The sequence below is a fragment of the Manis pentadactyla genome, chromosome 10 (genome assembly GCF_030020395.1).
Source record: "Manis pentadactyla isolate mManPen7 chromosome 10, mManPen7.hap1, whole genome shotgun sequence".
Lineage (NCBI taxonomy): Eukaryota > Metazoa > Chordata > Mammalia > Pholidota > Manidae > Manis > Manis pentadactyla.
The window spans coordinates 11,686,244-11,704,679 of NC_080028.1; the positions used below are offsets into that span (position 1 = coordinate 11,686,244).

The window sequence follows — 18,436 nt, forward strand, 5'->3', positions numbered from 1 at the left end:
AGGGAGGCAGAACAGAGCAAGTACTTGGAGTTCTCAGGGCACAACTCTCTGAAATCAGATTCCCAGTGCTCCCTTCCAAGGGTCAGGGATGAAGCTGGCTGTCCTGGGCTTGTCTGAATGGTCTCACAGTGAGGATGATTTTCCTACAATCTTAATCTACCCCCTGCCCCAGGGCTAAGAAGAGGCCTGTAGGGGAGATCCTCTCTGCCACAGCCCGTTGCACATTAACTCCATTCTGGGGCGAGCCTGTGGGATACAGAAGGGCCAGCCCAGGGCCAGGGCCAGAGCAAACGTGTCTGTTTAATAATGATCGGAATGTTTGGATTGTGTACTAGGAATGTTAATTCCTTCTTGCAGAGAAGCTAGGGTTGGGAGGAGCTGTCCGTGTGTTGTCAGGCCCGACTGCTCCCTTCCCCGCCTTCCATTCAGAGAGGAAGACACAGGCCTGGGAGAGGTTGTGACTTACTCGCAGTCCCAGATGGAGGAAGGGGGTGGCAGAGGTGGGCTGGAGCTCTGATGCACAGCGGAAGGCCCGCTCTGGCGGGCCCAGCTGCCCCTCTGATTAGCCCTTCTAGTGGTGCAGCACCAGCCTGATGCAGAAGGGAGTATCCGCCTCATGTCTCCTGGTCACAAAAACCAGGGCTGGGAAAGCATCAGAGTGACTTGCCTCCTGCATGAAACTTCTCTGAGCAAAGGACAGGAGGGGAGCTGGGCTTGCAGGTGGGCAGAGGAGGGAAATGAGCTCCCTGCTCCCCCTGCTCCCCCATGCCCCAGCCATGGCTAGTTTTGCCTCCACCATAGGCAGGTTCACCTTGCTTTGTCAGTGTCCACACAGAGGTCTTTCCCTCTGGATTGTGAGCCCCTCACAGGCAGGGACCTCACCCTGCTTCTCTCCAAACCTTCCTTCAGGCCGGCAGCTACATGCTCAGTGGTGTTTGCCGGTTGATCAAAAGCACAGACAGGCTTCCATCTCCCAGAAGCAAAATCTTTTCCTGACCCACATGGATTTCAGATGGCCTCTGGTCTCGAATCCCAGGCCTGCTGCTCCACCAGCTACACCATCTTGGACAAGATGCCAAAAACAGGGCATCTTTCACTTGGAGCTGGGAAGTACGAGGGTGGCATGAGATGTGATGTGTAAAACACACAGCAGGCGTAAGGCCACGTCCCTCCTCTTCCCTCCACCCAGGGGAGCCTCGGTCCACAGCAGCACGTTCAGGGTTGCACGGGGACAGGACCTTCTCCCTCTGCCTCCACCTGCTGTCCCCACCCACATCCTGTCTCATTTCACAGAGGGCACTGCTTGTCTAGTGCTTATTAAATACTGTCCAGGAAGTTGAACAGCATATCAACCACACACAGACACGGGCCATTTCCTGATCTCAAGGGTCAACAGTCCAAGCGAGGCAGCCCACTATCGACATTCAGGGCCAGACAGTCCTTTACTGTGGGGGTGTCCTGGGTACCACAGGGGGCCCAGCAGCAGCCCTGGCTTCTGCCCACCAGATGCCAGTAGTGCCCCCCACTAAGTCTTGACAATCAAAAATGTTTCCAGGCATTGCCAAATGTCCCCAGGGGGGAAATCTGTGTGGGCTACACTGAACTTGGACACACGGTGACTCCAAAGGGCTGACAGTCCATGGGAGCCTCTCCTGTCTGACTTGGCCACCCCTCCGGAGGGACACAGACACCTCAGCACACCCTCCCCAGAGGGCCCAGCGCTGAGAGAGGGGTACAACCTTCCATCTCAGGGCGCCCCCCACATAAACCTGAAGACTGACTCAGTGCTGACACACAGGGTGAGGGCAAGAGGCAGGTGCGAGCTGGTGAGGGAGAGGCCAGCCGTGGTCGGGGCGGAGGCACGCTTCTTGGAAATATCGAAGGTACACATGGTCAAGACACGCCTTAGAAACAAACCCACTTTAATTGGTAGTGTACACAGAGATCTAGGGCAGCAGGGGTGTGACCAGGTGAGAGCAGGCCACACACCTGTCCTGGCCAAGGTCCCTGGTCTGCTTAGAGAGTTCAGGCCGCAGCCGGGCAGGGGCACAGACGCAGGGTCAGAGCTGCCGCCTTGAGCGGCAGTTGCCAGGGCACAGGGTAGGGTATGCAGAGCTGGGGCTGGGGCATGTATTTGTCTGTGTGTTCACGTGCGTGTACGTGCAAATACATGGACATGATGTACACAGAGTCTATAGGAACCCTCAAAGACCAGGTCAGGGAGAGGGTTGGAGAGAAGAGACTTCGAATCTCTGAAGGCCCCAGGGGCTGAGCAAGCATCAGGAAAGGGGCACATCATGGTGTGTGCTGAACGCCCAGCCCTGGCCCTGCTCCTGCCATTCACAGACTTGCTCTGTGACCTGGGGCTAGTTACTTACCCTCTCTGGGCCTCAGACTCAGTAGATAATCACTAAGGGTCCTTGTAGCCCTAAAGTTCTATATTTTAAAAGATATTAAGACACAAAATGTATTTGTTAAGAGCTGATCACAAGGCCTTTGGTCTCTAGGTTCAACTCCCACACCTAGTTCCCAGCATAGTCCAATCCCAGGCAGGGGGGAATGACCCACCGGGAGCTTTTCTCACCGGCCTCTCTGGGGGTCAGCTCTGGCTCCTGGCTGCTATGCTGTGCCTCCCAAGAGCTGCTGTGCAAAAGGCAGTGGGGCGGTCGGCGGGTGAAGGGAGACAGGCTGAGGCTAGGGGGCCTGGCGCCGGGGCCGGCAAGTGCATGGCTCCCACTCGGTGTCCGAGCACATAGTGAGCCCCTCGCCCTGCAGGAGCTCAGTAAATGCTTGTCGGAGCACGGGAGACCTGGCTCCAGGTAGAGCCCTGCCCTGGACTAGCCGTAGGTGGCGTGGGCTGGGCACGTCCCGCCCCGCGGAGCTGCAGCTGCCTCCGCCCCGGCCCAGCGGTCTGAGTGTAGCGGCAGGCAGGCCCTGGGGACCCCGCCTGGAACCAGGGAGGTGTGTCCCCAGCAGGGGCAGTGAATCTGAACTGGGGGGATCAGGGGGGGCTCTGGCCAACAAGAGGTCATTAGGTGCTTACAGTACAACGGTTTCCATTGCTACCGCTACACACAACGTGAGAACGTCGGCACTAGCAAAGCACACCCAGCAGCTGTGAGGACCTGGGGGCAGAGGCTGAGGAAGGTGGCGCAGGGGATGGTCGTGGTCCAGGAGACGGGACATGCCGCCTTTCACACACACAAATGCCACCGGCTTGATGTCAGGGCCAGCCGGGGGCCAGCTTGGGGGGCAGGGGTAGTCACGGCCAAGTCAGAGGGCAAGAATTTCAGGATTGGGGGGGGCGTCTCCCAGCTGCCACCTAGGCCAAGCTGGGTCGCACCCCAGCACAGTGGAGACCCTCCCGTGGAGCTGGAGTTCTTTTCATCCCGGACTGTCCAGGAGGCCCTAGGGGATGTAGGGATCCTGGCCCCTCTGACATCAGCGGTTCTTGCAACCCAAAGGTAGGAAGGCTCTGGCTTGGGTCCCTGCATACTTCCTTCATCTCCCAGCCTTGTCTCTGGCCCCGCACAGAGGAGCTAAAATGAGGGGGGAACCTCGGAGAAGAGGAGTCAGAGGGAAGCGGCAAGGCCGCAGGAGAATGTACAGAGGTTAGAGTCTGGCGTGCTCCATCCTGGCGCCAACGCTCTTTGAACTGGACCATCGCTCGGTCCTCATGGCGGGAGGAATGCGGGCGGCGGGCACGGGGCCACCTCCCATTAGGCACGGCCCAAACCCACCCGGGGTCCCTCCCGCTCACTGGATGGTGCATTTGTCCCGCTCCCGGGCCTGGCCCTCCCGAAGGACCTTGGCCTTGATGTACTTGAGGTCACTGTTGACACTGGGCCGGCGGGCAAAGGGCGAGACCATGCCGTAGGCATCCACCTCCTTGACGCGGCGCATGCAGAAGGGCCTGGGGTGGAAGGCGTCACCGTACTGCACGGAGATCTTGCGGTGCAGCGCGGGGCTCATCTCGTGCGGCAGCTTGGCCATGCTGAAGAGCACGTAGAACATCTCGTCCACGTTGGTGTTCTTCTTGGCCGACACCTCAAAGTAGGCACAGTTCTCGTCCCCTGACACCAGCAGCTCGGCCTCGGCGGCGGGCACCTGGCGGCAGAGCTCGCTGTGGTCGCTCTTGTTGCCGCAGATGACCATGGGCAGCTCCGCCGCCTCCTTCGTCTTGTTCTTCAGGCAGGACTTGACCTCCAGGATCTGCTTCTGGAGGCGCTTGACCTCGTCGAAGGACTCACGGTTATCCAGGCTGAACACCAGGATGAAGACATCACCTGGGGGAGAAAATTCCCAGGCAGTGAGCTGGCCGGTGACTCCTGACCACCCCGCCCTGCCCCCCGACTTAACCCTCACAGCGACTCTCTGTGGGAGTTGCTATTATTCTCCCCATTTCCCAGAGCAGGAGGCTGAGGCTGAGGTTCACTCCCATGTTCAAGGTCATGCAGCCCATGTGTGGCACAGCCTGGCTCTAACACAGGGGGGTTGCCCTGCGTCTCCCTGCAGAGCTGCAGGTGGGGCGAGTGACATGTGAGCCTGTGTGCGCTGCGTCAGGATAACAAATCCAATTCCCACAGGAGTCGGGGTCTCGCCTGTCCCATTCGGGGCACATCCTCAAGGCCTGGGATAGCACCTGAGGGACAGCAGGGTCTCGGCGCGTTGGCATCAGGCAAACCTGGGTTCACATCTTGAGTCCACCACTTACTAGCCACACAGCCTCGAGTGGGTCGTGCAACTTCTCTGAACCTCAGTTTCCCCCATTCCATGCAGCCAGAATACTGCCTTGTGGGATGATTTTGTGGGTTTCAGGAGATACTGAATGCAGAGTGGCTCATGCTCAGTGATCTTAGGCATCAAAATGGAGAGAGAGCTGGCGGGGATCACATGCTTCATGCCCAGTTTGTTCCTTGACTCCTCACAAAACCTCTGCAAGGGAGATTCCATTACCTTCAACGCTCAGAAAGGGCGAGCCACCTGCCCAAGGTCACACAGCCCAAGTGTGGCTAGACCGAGATCTGGACCCCACTCTGTCCTCACCTAGCCAGTGCCTGGCCCACACAGGGCTCTCTGCTTCCTGAATAAATCACTGGTGAGTAAGGGAACGTCAGTCTCCAAAGCCCAGGCTACCCCTCCTACGACCCGCTGCGTCACTCAGGACGGTTCTCTGAATCTGAAACGGGGACGATGTGGAGTGGGCAGGGGCGGCAGGGATGGGGGGAGAGGCCCGGCGCCTCCACTGCGATTTCCAGATCGTACTACAGGGATCCTAATCTCACACTCAAAAGACCTCTGAGCTTCGCCTAAAACTCTTAAGAGCCTGGGGGGAAATGCCAAGATCCCTGCTTTACAGACGAGGAAACCGAGGCTCAGATATGCCAGTGAGTGGTCAGAGTTCTCCAGCAGAGAATCAAGCAATTCTAGCTTCTGCTGAACTGCTGCCTCCTTCCTCCGGACCCCGAGAGCAGGCCCTTGTCCCTGCATAACAGCACATGCCACCTTCAGAACCGCGCTCCGGCCAGTGGTGTGCTCTGCACGGCGAGCTCTGGAGCAGAGGGAGACCGTCACCTACCTCCTTGTCTCCCAGTGCCCAGCGCACAGCGGGTGTCCACAAAGCTGGCTGAATGGATGATGGGGTGGAATGAATGAAAGATGTTTAGAAAGGCACTTGCGAGGCAGCGCCAGCCTGGCAGCCGTTTCTGCTTGGGCTGCCAAACCCCTCCCAGTCCCATTAGGCTAATCCTGGGCCCCTGAGGACTCAGCAGCCTTGACATATTCAAATGCCAGACTGCGAAGCCAAGCTTCGGAGAGGGCCTGGCTGGCAGCGGAAGGAGAGCTGGTGGCAGAATGTCTTCCAGAATGTCCTGCACACCATCACCAGGCTGGAAAATGGTGAGTGAAGAAAGCAAGCAGCAGACAGATGTGCTTAGAATGATAAGTGTGCCTTCAAAAGGGACAGGCGAAAATACCCTCTATCACAAAGACGACACAACTATGAATGTCAAGGGGCTTATGGGGGGGTGGGAAGAGTCCACACCAGGCTGATGGGGTGGCCGCCTCTGGGGAGGGGGCTGGAACCTGGGCTTGGGGGAATGGGTCAAGGAATTTATTAGCTTTATCTACATATTTACAGGAAGTGTACATATGTATTATTTGTGTAATTAAAAATTAATTTTGGAAGGATGCATGTGGTCCCTCTGCACATCTCCCCTCTCCCTCCCTCTGATGTTGGCCTTGTTTATATCAGTGGGCACCCAGTCCCCAAGGCAGGGAGGGCTGACCTCCCCTAGATACCCTCTGTGTTCCGGAAGCATGTCCACACTGAGGGAGAAGCAAGCTTAGGCCCATCGTGCAGCTGGGGAAACGGACTCACACTTCTGGCCACACATCCAAGCTCCAAGCTACTACGTGGTGGCACCAGGACTGGAACCTAGGTCAACACAGGGCTCAGTCTATCTACACACTCCCTCTCCAGCGTTGGGAAGAGGGGTGCAAATGTTGCCTGGGTCAAAGGGTCGGCAAGGACAGAGGAAGCCATCTGCCCAGCACACTCAAGGAGGGTCGTGGCCAGGGTGGGAGGGGTGGGTGTGGGCATGGCATGGACTTCTTGTTGCAGAAGTATCTTGATCTTGGGTTTTTTAGTGATTGCAGGAGAGTTACTTGCTCATTTCTTCCCTCCACTGCTGCCTCGCCATGGGAGGGGCATGGCTTAGGAAATGACTGCATAGCCCGTAGCAGGCACACTACAAATGCTGGTTTAGTTTAGGATCAATTTTTACTGAGCACTTACTATCTGTTCACCTAGCATTTTTCCTATATTAACTCATTTAATTCTCAGAATGACATTGGAATGGGTGCTAATATGATGCCAATATGCAGATGAGAAAACTGAGGCACAAAGAAATTAAGTCACTTGCCCAGCGGCACAAAACCAGGAAGCAGTGGAACCAGGATTCAGACCCGGTTTCTGGGCCTGCCCTCTTAGCTACCACAGGGAACTGCTCAAGTCATGGAAATGACAGCCTCGTCCCCATCTCCACTGGCCCCCTCAATCTCCAACAATCCCTCACCCTCCTCACCACTCCTGGCAGGGCCACAGGCCACAGGAGAGCTTAGTGGCAAAGCATGAGAGCCGGAGTGCCACTGACAAGCTGTGCTACCACCTGGAGTAACCTAACCTCTCTGGGCCTCAGTTTCCCTACTTGTAAAGTGGTAGGTTGGTTGTGAGGATGAAATAAATACATGCCACGCTCTAAGAATGGGCCAGGGCACATAGCCCTTGATAACTGTTTGCTCTCACTATCACCATTACTGGGATTACTACTGAGCCCCTAGCATGGCAGGGCCCCTGCCTGCCCATTGACTGGCCATTGCCCGGGTCCTGCCCTTACCACTATGAGAGGTGGCAAAGGCCTGTGGTGTCAGGAGACCCGAGCCCAGCAGACTGACCATGGGCCTCAGAGTTCTGCTGGGTCACCTCCTGCAGGAGGAACATAGCAGCCCCCCCCATTCCCTGGAATCTCCCCTGTGCAAGTCTGGATCAGTTCCTGATCTGGAAGGCAGCACCGGCTGTCATGAGTAATCGATGCAGAGTCAGGCAGAATGGAATCTGGGCGCCACCACTTGCTCAGATGAGCAGCAACGCCTCTCTGACCTTCATGGTGTGAGGGAGCTGCGGGCTCCATCTCAGACAGTGCATATGCAAGTGCTCTGCAAACTGTGAAGCGCGGAGCACACGCGCCCACACACTCGGCACCCATGCCCACCCAGGACCGACCTGTGAGGATGGAGAGCCTGCGCATGGCGGGGAAGGGGTGGTTGCCGGACGTGTCCAGGATGTCCAGCTGGTACATGTCGCCGCGGATGTTGTAGACCTTCCGGTGGAAGTCCTCGATGGTGGGCGTGTACTGGTCCTCGAAGCGGCCGTTGAGGAAGCGAGAGACGATGGAGCTCTTGCCCACCCGCGACGCTCCCAGCACCACCATGCGGTACGAGTTCTTGGCGGGCACGCTGAGCGTGCAGTTCCCACTGGACAAGGTCTTCATCATGGCTCGGGGCTGCGGCAGAGAGCAGGGAGCAGGCGTCAGGACCGGGCCTGGCCTCCTCCACGTGGCTGCTGTCTAGGTCTGTTTTCTGTCTGTAATATGGGATGTTGGCCCAGAGCCTCTCAGGGGCTTTGGAGTGTGCCTGCTCCCCCTTGTCACTCTCCTTCATTTAACCACTCGTTCGCCCCCATTTATTCCAGCACAGTACTGCTGGGAGTGAATCCTCACTTACCACCACCCTCTTGGGCAAGTAGCTTAACTTCCCTGGGAGTCACTTTTCTTATCTATAAAATGGACTCAACTCCTAGGGTTGTTGTAAAGGGCTCCGCGCATGGCGAGATCTCCAAAATGTCAACTCTTGTTAGAATCTATTTTCTCTCTGGTCCATCCATCCCTGGATTTCCAGGACCCTGCAATTCCAGCATATAACACAGGGGAGGCGCTAGAGAGCATTTTAAGGCACGGTGACAAGCCTTTCAGCCACACAGGATGAAGGGAAAAGCCACATCCAGACCACATCCTCCACACCCAGGGATGTCCCCCCCTGGCCCTGGGGAGTTTGCCCACTTGCAGGAGACCCTGAGACTTGGACTAGGGGGTGTGGGTCAGGGAAATGACCCATAGACAACTCAAGTCCCTCAAAGCTCCAAGGGTTTGTGGTTGTGATGCACACCCAAATCTTTCCTTAGGAGCCTCCTGGACTTGTGCAAGAGGCTGAAACGGATGCAAGCTCCAAACCCCAGGCAGAGAGAAAGTTCCAGGGGCTCCATCAGGACCCCTTCGAGGCTGTTTGCAGCCCAGTCACCCTCCTTTCCTTCTCGGCACCCCCAGAAACCCCATAGAGCCCAGCCACTCTAGCTAGTGTCAGCTCTCCTGAGATCTGCCTTCACTCCTTAGCTCTCGCTAGTCCCTCCCACAAAACGTCCTCTTCCCTTTATGTTTCAGGGTCTGGTTCAAATTCCACATCCTCTCTGAAGGCTTCTCTGACTCCCCACCACCCCTCCAGGAATCCCTCCCCTTCCTATGGAAGAAGAACTACACATAGGTACAAGCCTGCTGAAGAACTGACCCCTCTGCCCTCCATGGGCAGTCACACATGGTTGTGCAGGTTGGGCACTGTGCAAGGCACCCAGCTGGTGGGAAAGTGGGGGCTGTCTTTGCGGAGTTCATCAGCTCAGAAAAGACCTTTTCCCAATTTGCACAAAGGACTGGACATGTTAACTATGAGGGGTCCTCACCCTTGGATGCCCTGGGTCAGCAGCCTGGAGTGTTCATGCATTTACCCCAGGTGCTCTCTGCCATCATAACACGTGCCATGATGCTGAGGCACTCAGGATGGAGATAACCCCTATACACAAGTCTTCTGGCACATGTCCTGTTCAGGGCACTCAGGCACCTGCGACTGCTCACCCTGCCACTGTGCAGTAAACTGGCTCTCAAAAATCCCTTTTTAAAAAGCTCTTACTGATAACGTTTGTCAATTTTTGTGGTGTACTTACTCCCACGATGGCCAATTCCAAGCTACAAGGCAATCTCAGTGGACAAATTGCAAAAGGACACCCCGGGAGCCCACTCAGCACAGCGCTGACCCTAGGCCTGGAGCCATGACAACAGACCATTAACCAAGCCCAAGCCAAGTGCCAAGCACTGTGCTAAGTATGGAACTATAATAACAGCTGACATTTATTCTGCAGTTAATATATGCCAGAGTGTTACAAGTGCTGAATATGTAATAACCCACTGCATCCTTTAGTAACCTCAGAAGGTAGGTGGAGTTACCCCAATTTACAGACGAGAAAATTGAAGCACAGAGTTTAATAACTTGCTCATGGTTACAGAGTCAGGAACGAGCAAAGCAGGGATTTGACGCCAGGCAGTCTGCCAATGCTGTGGAGTCCCCTCACCATCTCCCTATGAGATACATATTATCCTCCCCTTCACAGAGAAGGACCTTGATAGTTAAAAGTCCACATGAATGGCCCTAGTTAATAAGGGAGCTAGGATAGTGACTACAAGTTTAAGACACCACCACCCCCACGCTCCCCACTTAATTCATGTCTGAAGCCATCTTTCAATTTATCCTACAAGATTTCGGTGCCATATACACAGCAGGTGCTCAATAAATGATCCACGGGTGAATGATGCACCTGGCTCTACCTTTGGAGCCTCCTTCTGGGGCCTTCCTCCTCCACCCGACTCTCCCTGACTGGCCCAGGGGCTGTGCTGAGGAGGGTCTCGGTGTCCTGGTGCACCTGTGGGCGGGCAGTGAGGACAGGCAGTGAGCCCGGCTGCAAGACCAACAGGAGTGAACCCTTCTCAGTCTCCTTTGGGGCTGGGCCTTCAGCCAAGATGGGGGAAGAGGCCCCACACCATGACAGCCCCCTTCCCAGGCCGCTCTGCGGGCAGCTTGGCTGCTGGCGGTCACCTCTGTCTAGACAGGGAAGGAGGACAGCAGCCCCTCAGGACAGTGCTGTCTCCACCTCCTGCCCCAGCTTCTAGCCCAGAGCTCCTGGTATGGGTGGGCTATGTCAGTGACTGAATGGGCCTGCGGAGGTCAGAGAGAGGAGGCAGGGGTCAGAGAGAGGCAGGGTCAGAGAGAAGAGACGGGGAGGCAGAAAGAGGCAAAGCAGAGGAAAATATGTGGCTTTCTTCTCTGAGAGAAGACTGTCTTCACACGGCCCCAGCCACGTGGGCTCTGAAAGGCATCCAGACACCTGGACGCCAGGTGACAGCGCCTCCGTGGGCTCCGCCTCCCACCTCCACATCTTTGCTCCCTCTCCTCCCTCAGAGGAGGCACAGCTGTGAGCACAGCCTCCCTCCCCCTCTGCTCCATCCTCAGCCAGGCCGACCCTACACAGGGAGGAGCAGACAGGGGCCAAAGGGCCCTTTGAGAATTTAGAGCCCAAACCCTGGAGGCTCTACGAGTGGTTAATGGGGGCCACTAGCAGCACAGGCACCCACACGCCCTGAGAACCCCACCCCAGGCCCATTCTAAGGGCCCCTGGAAGGCGGAAAGTCCTGGAGCAGAGTTGGGGGGGGAGCCATCCTGGGGGGCTAGCTGGTGGGCTTCCATCATGCTGGGCATTTTGTGTGCCTTATTCCAATGACTTTACAACATGTCATGAAACGGGGACCACCATCAACCCACTCACCAACAGGGACACCGGAGGTCAGAGAGGCTGAGTCACTTGCCCCAGTTCACACAGATGACTGGCTGGGCCAAGATTAGAATCAAGCTGTTTGGCTCTAATGCTTGGGCTCTTACCTCTATAAAAACCCACCCCCTGGCCAAAATTGAAGTCTTTTTCAAAACAGTGTCTGACTCAGTGAGGCCTCAGCTGGCATCAGGTGGAGACTGACCCCTGAAGCCTAGGATCTTCTTCTTCCCTCTCCCAACAGGCAGCTGGGGGGTGGGCATTCTGCCCAGGACTCTCCCCCAAACCCTGCCCAGCAGCTCCCAGCAAATGTATCTGCGGGTTCGCCCCCTTCTCACCCTAGGCCCTCCCCGAAGGCCTGCCTGAGACGGAGGAGTCGGGTGGGCAGGAGAGCAGGGCAGGCGTCTGGACACTGCCGCCTCGCCGCAAGTACCCCAGAGCGTGTTTCAGTGCACTGACCCTCCCTCCTCCCTCCCCGACACCTCAGCCTCCTCCATAGGGCTCATCCCAGCCTCTCGGGACGCACACATATTCACTGGCCTCCCATTCCCACACTGGGGGGGGTCCTGGGGGCTTTGCAAGCCAACCTCACCACCCTTGGCAGGTCAGGATGGCAGAAAGCAGCAGGCACCAACTTCCAGCAGACCAGCTCTGCCCCTCACCAGCTCAGCAACCTTTGGCAAATGGCTTGGCCTGGTGGGACTGATCATCTATCAAATAGGCATGGTAGAAACAAGCCCACGGTATGGCCCTGAACGCTCGCCGAGAAGCCAAGAGGCTGATACAGCTCCTGGCACACAGTGAGCGGTTCCTTTCTTCGTGGCTCTTCCGCTGGCAGTCAAGGGGTGGCCTGACACAGCCAGGTGGGGCAGGACAGGAGTGCAGGCAGGTCTAGGGGGACCCCGCCTTGTCTCTCAATGCCAGAGGAAGCCTGAATAATGGGCTGCTGAGCCGGCTTCCCTTCCCCAGCGCAGCCTCCTACCTCCCATGGGTCCTGAATTACATCCTTCATCACCACCCCAGGGTCTGGGGACCAAAGGAGGAGAGGTCAGAGAGAGGGCCTCGGAGGTGTGCAGGCCCCCTGGCCAGCTGAGTACAGGAAGCCTTTCCTGGGAAGGTAACTGCACAGGATACCCGTTCCTGCAGCAACCCAGAAAAAAGCTCAAGAACTCTGGACCAGGAAGGCGCTCCTCAATCTCCCCTCCTCAAAGGGGTTCTTCCCCAGGGCTCAGAGGGCGCCAACTTGTCCCATCCCAGCCCTCCACCCGCTCCAGGAACTCAGGTCGCAGCTGGCTCCCAAGACAGGGGTGTTTGGGGAAGGCAAGTGCCTCTGTCCCCCCCAAGCCTCAGTTTCCTCCTGTTCCAACAGGCTGTTACTCCAGATCTCCCAAATGGAAAGTGCCCAGCACAAATTGGAGCTCAGTAAGTCTCACTTAGGGTAAGTAAAGAGCCTAGCCCCAGCCAAACACATTGTAGGTACCCAACTAATTTCATTTTCTCTAGATAACGTAGTTGCCCTGTGATCCTGGCACATAGTAGGTGTCCAATCATTTAACTTTTCCTAGTCGTGTAAACGTTCACCTAGTCTTCCTCTGACAAGCCTCGAACCTTTCTCCCCCACTTCACCCAGCTCCCCAGTTCTGTGGGGGTGTCTCTCTCCTACCTGGGAATGGCGGGCCGAGCCTCTGGCACGGCTCGGTGGACTGCCTGGAAGAGGCTGGAGGTGCGGGGAACCGCTGGCCTCTCCGGCCGCCCAGCCTTCCAGCGTCTGCGGCGGCTCCCGGGTCACTGCGCCGGGCTTCTCTGCGAGGCTCGGGGCGCAGGGTTGGGCAAGGCCGGGCGACGGGGGACGGGCAGCCGGCTCCCCATGGGTGGGATCCGAGGGCTCCGCGGGACCCGGGGGCCGGGCGGGCTCCGGCTCGCCGCCGCCAGCCCTGCCCTGCCCCGACCCGGGAGACTCCTGCTGAGCCAGGTGCCCGGAGACGCGGAGACGTCCGACACCGGGGTCCCCGCCTAGGGCCCCGGGGGGTGAGGGGATGGCGGCAGAAGCGTCTCAGAGGCTTAGAGAGGGTCCTTAGAGACTCCTGGAGAGGACCTTGGAAGTGACTGCGGGCGCGTGCGGGCGCGTCCCGGGTGGGCGAATCTGCCCCGGCCTATGCCACCTTCTCCACCCGCCCCTAAAGGGGTCACTTGGGTTGGGGGCTGCCGGCTCTGCCGAGGCCGCCTCCTCTGCCCGCAGCTCTGCAGCTCTCCCGCGCGGGAGGCACGGCTTCTTCCTCCCCGGAGGCGACGCCAGCAGCGGAGGGAGGAGCAGGGCGCTCAGCCCCGCGCGCGTGTGGGAGGGGGCCTTGAACGCCGCCCCAAGGAGTCTCAGCTCCCAGATAGCCTCACACCGGCTCCCTCTCCCACTTCCAGGGGAGAACTTTCTGCAGAGCCCTGGCCCCCGCCTTCCCTCGCCCGGAGGCGAACGCCCCTCTTCCTTCCGCGGGGCGAGCTCTGTGGTCCCTCTGGAAAGCGGTCGGAGCCCAGGCTCCTGACGGTGGCTCCGGCGGCAGCAGCCCCGCTCAGGCCGGGCGTTCTCTGACGTCCCCGCGAGCGTCCCCGGTGTGGCGGTCGCGCGTCGCCCACCCGGCCCTCCGCCGCCAGCTAGCAGCGCGTCCCGCCGCCGGGCGCCCGCCTCTGCCTCCACTAACCGCTCACCCGCCTTCACCCGGTGTCCCGCCCCGGCCCGCGCTCCGCCAATGGGAGGCGCGCTCCCCGGCCCGGCCCCGCCCCGCCCCGCGGCCGCCTGGGCGCCGCAGTCTGGCGCTCCGCGTGCCGGGGCGCGTGGGGCCGGGGCCGCCGGCTGGCGGGGAGAGCAGCCGGGGACGCGCGCACCGTGACCGGAAGGCGGCACGGGCCTTGGAGGCTGACGTCTGCTCGCGCACTCACACGCACACCGGCCCGGCCGCAGGTGACCCGTGAGGGTCCCGCCGCCAGTCGGTCAGGGTCCCCAGCCGCTCGCCACGGCTCCCGAGGTGCTCCTCGCTCCCAGAAATGCCCAGGTGTCCTGCCAGGTGCCCGGCATGCCCGCCCGGAGCCGCCACCTCCCTCCCGAGGTCTCGGGGCCCGCAGGACCCCGCGGGATGGCACGTGCAGTCAGGAGAGGCCGGCCGCGGAGTCACCGTGGCCTCTCGCGCCTGAACGCAGGTCTGCGGGCGTGCAGGTCTGGAAGAGCACCGGAGGGCGCCGTGCTGGTGACGTCCGGTCGCCCTTGGGCGGCGCCTCTCTCAACTCTATTCTCCCGCTTTGAACTAGGGCAGACATCAGTCATTCTCAATGTGCCATATGTACACACCACTTATTACTTAGTATTTTCTTTAAATCCAAGACCCACTTCCCCCAACACGTTTTTCAGAGAATCGTTATATCACTGCTTTAAATGGGAAATCAATATCACTTGCCATAAATAGAAGGTAAGCGTTAAAATAAGCACAATGGAAACAAACCAAGGTTATTAAATTCTAGTTGGAACCTGGCCTGCCAAGGCTGGAGAGGTGCCCTCAGTGGAAAAGGGAGATGGGCAGGGTTTGTAGAGGTGTTACAGATCTACTAGCACCCAACAGAGACTTTCTCCTTCATGTTATCAGAAAAAGAAACAGGAGAATGTTCTCGCTATGTGATGTGGTGAAGGGACACAATATTGTGTCTATCAAACCATATTTTCTATGGTGCTGGGAACTGTCCCTCACTTCCAGAACCGTAGGCCAGGGGGATGTCTGCTGATCCTCCATCCCCAGACCTATCCTGGGACTTCGTGATAACTGGGGCTGGGGAGCATGAAGTTGAGGGTAAGACACTAGCATTCAAGTTCGGCCTCTGTAACCTCTTAAACATTTGGTTCTGGGCCACTCATGGAAATTCTCTGGGCCTTGGTTGTGTCATCCATAAAGTGGGTATGATATGCTAGGTCCACAGAATGACAGAAGTGCTAAAATGGCCACTTTGGTTATACAAAGTGGCTGGCTCTGCTTGTCCCTGTGCGGTCTGGAGATTCTCTAGGGAAGTTAACCAGAGAAGATGGGGCAGGTGGAGGTGGAGGCACTAGTGGAGGGTACAGCACTTGCACTAATTGTGTTGAATCCCCTCCCCAGAGGATGTGAAATCTAGGGACTAAGGGATGTGCCCAAGGTCATCCAGCCAGCAAGTGGCAGGATCCCAACCCAGCACTCTTTCCACATCCAGACTTTGCTTCTAGGAACTGGCTTCAATCCAAGAGAGTTTGTGCTCAGCTGGACCTGCAGAGGCAGTGAGCCTGGAGCTAGCAGTGAACTTGACAGTGGGAGCTGAGCAGAGTGGCACATTTCACCAGGAAGGCTGGGATCAGGAAGACTCAGTCCACTGGGTCAATTCCCCACCCCAATCCTGGGAACGTGCCAGGGGGCCAACTCTGAGTCGGCCCAGGACCCATTTAGCTGCATCCTCCACCCTGAGTGGGTCATGCTCCACTGACCATATCCCCATCTTGAGGGCTGCTGCAGGTGGAGCTTCAGTGCTCCCGGAGAATCACCTGCTCCTGCCCTGAGCACACAATGGTTCAGTCAATAAGCAGGTGCACCTGAGAGGTCGATGCCCAAGGAAGCCACATGCGCCCACTTTCCTATCCTCACCATCTCACATGGACCGTTTGCTGTAGTCACATCCTTCCTCAATGGGCTCTGTCACCCCCATCTCCCATAACCCTTGACTGCTTTAATCTTTCTCTAAAAATGTCATCCCTGCTCAACAATTTTCAATGGCTCCCCAGTATTTAAGATTAAATATATAAGATTAAGATATAAAATCTAAACTCCTTAGCCCAGCATATAAGGCCTCTGGTCAGGATGTAATTCCCACCATGTTCCCCCATTAGCCAAATCAGATCACTTCCAAGTCCCTAAAGAAGCTGGGATTTCCTTCCTCTGGGCCTTTATGTATGCTGAGCCCCCCGTCTGGGAAACCTTTTCCCCGTCTTTGCCCATTGAACTCCTATGCACTCTTCAAAGCACAGTGTTCAGACCTCTCCCCACAAAGTTTCCCAGCCTTTTTAACGGTGTGGATCTCATCCTCCTCTCGGTTCCCATAGCAACAAAACCTGACTCCTGCTCTGTGGGTAACTGACCACCCCTTTAAGCCTGTTTATTCACCTGTAAAGTGGGTGTTATAACAGTTGTAACCTCACAGGCTGCTGGGAAGATGAAAATCTACCGGAAACTGCCTCACATCAGTACCTTGCATATCATGGCCTTCATCATGACTGCTTCCTCTATGGCCTGGTACATCCTGCCTCATGTTTTGGACACATGCCTTGTCACCCCATTAGCACATGAGTTCCCTGGAGTGGGGATCAAGCCTGATTCATCTTTGTATTTCCACATCATTAAGGTTAGCATCTTGTATGTTCTACGCTTTTAATAAATTCTTGCCTATCAAATTGTGCTCAGCAGAACAACCTCAGAGCAGAAGAAATGCACAAGCTCTCCTTGGAGACAAGAGGAAGGGAGGGCAGACACAGCAAAGCAGTTTCATTTAGTCCTCCTGACAGCCCTACTTACAGGAGGGGAAACTGAGGCCCAGGGGGGCTGCTTAAAACCAGGCAGCTACTGGGAGGCCAAGTTGGGATCTGAGACATTTCTCCAACGGGAAATAAGGTGTTTACCCAGTCAATCTCCTGTCACATTCCTGCTGCTTTTCTAGAACAGTGGCTCCTATCCAGGCAGAACCTAAGAATCACCATGGGGGAGCTTTTAAAAGACAATGAAGCCCAGACTCTGGCTCAGAGATGCTAATTTAATTGCTCTGGGTTTAGTTCTGATACCCACACTGTTTAAAGCTCCCACATGTGATTCTAATGTGCGGCCAATATTGCTAGAGCAGAGGTTCTTAAAATGTGGTCCCTGGACCTGTAGCATTAGCGTCATCTAGAATTTGTCAGAAATACAGGTCCCACCCCAAAGTCACTGAATCTGAAGCTCTGGGGTGGGGCCCAGCCATCTGGGTTTTAACCAGTTCTCCCAGTAATTCCAATGCATGCTAAAGTTTGAGAACCACTGACCAAAAGATTAGAGTTATTAAAATCTTAGAGGTCATTCTCCCCAACCTTCCTATTTTGCAGACAAAGAGATGGTTTGTGAATTGGCAGGCTAGACCCAGGGCCCAGGTCCTGACTCCCAGCACAGTGCTCTTCCTGCTGAATGGACCATCCAGGGCCACTCACTCCCTAACTGGAACTCCAGGCTTGGCAGGCCCAGGCACCTGAATCAGCTTCCAGCACAAGTCAGTGGATCACCAGCTGCACAGGCCCAGCTGCATCAGGGCGCGGGGCCAGCCACGGTCAATGTAGAGAGTGGCTGGCTGGAGCAGATCAGTCCCATGCCCCTCATTATAGGACCTTACCAAACATCCCCTGAAGTGGAGTAATAAGGACAGCGGGGTGCCCTGTCACACCCCCCGGCCACTTCTGCCTCCTGTAAGCACAGAGATAGTACCTTCACATAGTGAGGGTTCAGTAAAAATTCACTAAGGGAATGGATGAATTAATAGTGGCCAGTTTCCTCTTCTTTGCAACAAGAGTGTTGGGTCAGATCCTCCCTGAGGCCACATCTGATTCCACATTTCTAAGCTGGATGAATCCTACTACAGGTGATTCAGGTGCCTTTTGGTCCATATGTAGTTTTATGCAAATTAGAAAACTATACCTCCTCCAAGCAGGAGCAGCCCCTCTCTAAGGCTCACAGCTTAGCGGGGAGCACAAGCTGAATTACCTTAGCTGAGTGCCCTTGAGCAGTAAGCAACCTCCACAACCATACAAAGCAGCCCATTGTGACCCCATCTAGTCCTTGAAGAACATACCACAGTACGGTTTTGCAGGGAGCAACGCTGACCAGGAGGATGAGTGACCAGGTCAGGCCAACCTGAGGGTGTGGCCAGAAAAGAAATAGAATGGACCCGAAGCGCTTAAACAACGAGAACCATTCCTGCAGCCCCCACACTCCTCTCAGGCACTGGATTGGTCTCTGTAACTAGAAAAACCCATGTTAGCCAGGCCATAACCCTCTGCGGGGGCAGCGTTATGAGCTTCATTTGTAGATGAGGAGGCTGGGAGGGATCTAACTAGCTACACCTGGGCAAGGAAGGGACAGAACTCGCACTGGAAGTCCCTGATGGCAGTGACTGCCTATGGGTAGGCATTGCTCTCAGACACAGCAACAG

General features: G+C 56.7%; 1 protein-coding gene across 4 annotated transcripts in view; it reads right to left on the reverse strand.

Annotated features, from left to right (window-relative positions):
* Window positions 1-1,905: 1,905 nt before the first annotated feature.
* RASD2 (RASD family member 2) overlaps window positions 1,906-18,436 on the reverse strand; it is a 42,099-nt gene continuing 25,568 nt past the window's right edge. For 3 of the 4 annotated variants that reach the window (XM_057486415.1, XM_036891318.2, XM_057486416.1), the window contains 2 exons: window positions 7,784-8,063; window positions 1,906-4,286 (listed from right to left, as the gene is read on the reverse strand). In XM_057486415.1, the coding sequence (XP_057342398.1) occupies window positions 3,757-4,286; window positions 7,784-8,054 (801 nt within the window). In that variant the 5' untranslated portion in view covers window positions 8,055-8,063 and the 3' untranslated portion in view covers window positions 1,906-3,756. Of the gene's footprint in view, window positions 4,287-7,783; window positions 8,064-12,869; window positions 13,132-18,436 lie in introns of those variants that run through there. The other variant, XM_036891320.2, reaches the window with a different exon arrangement.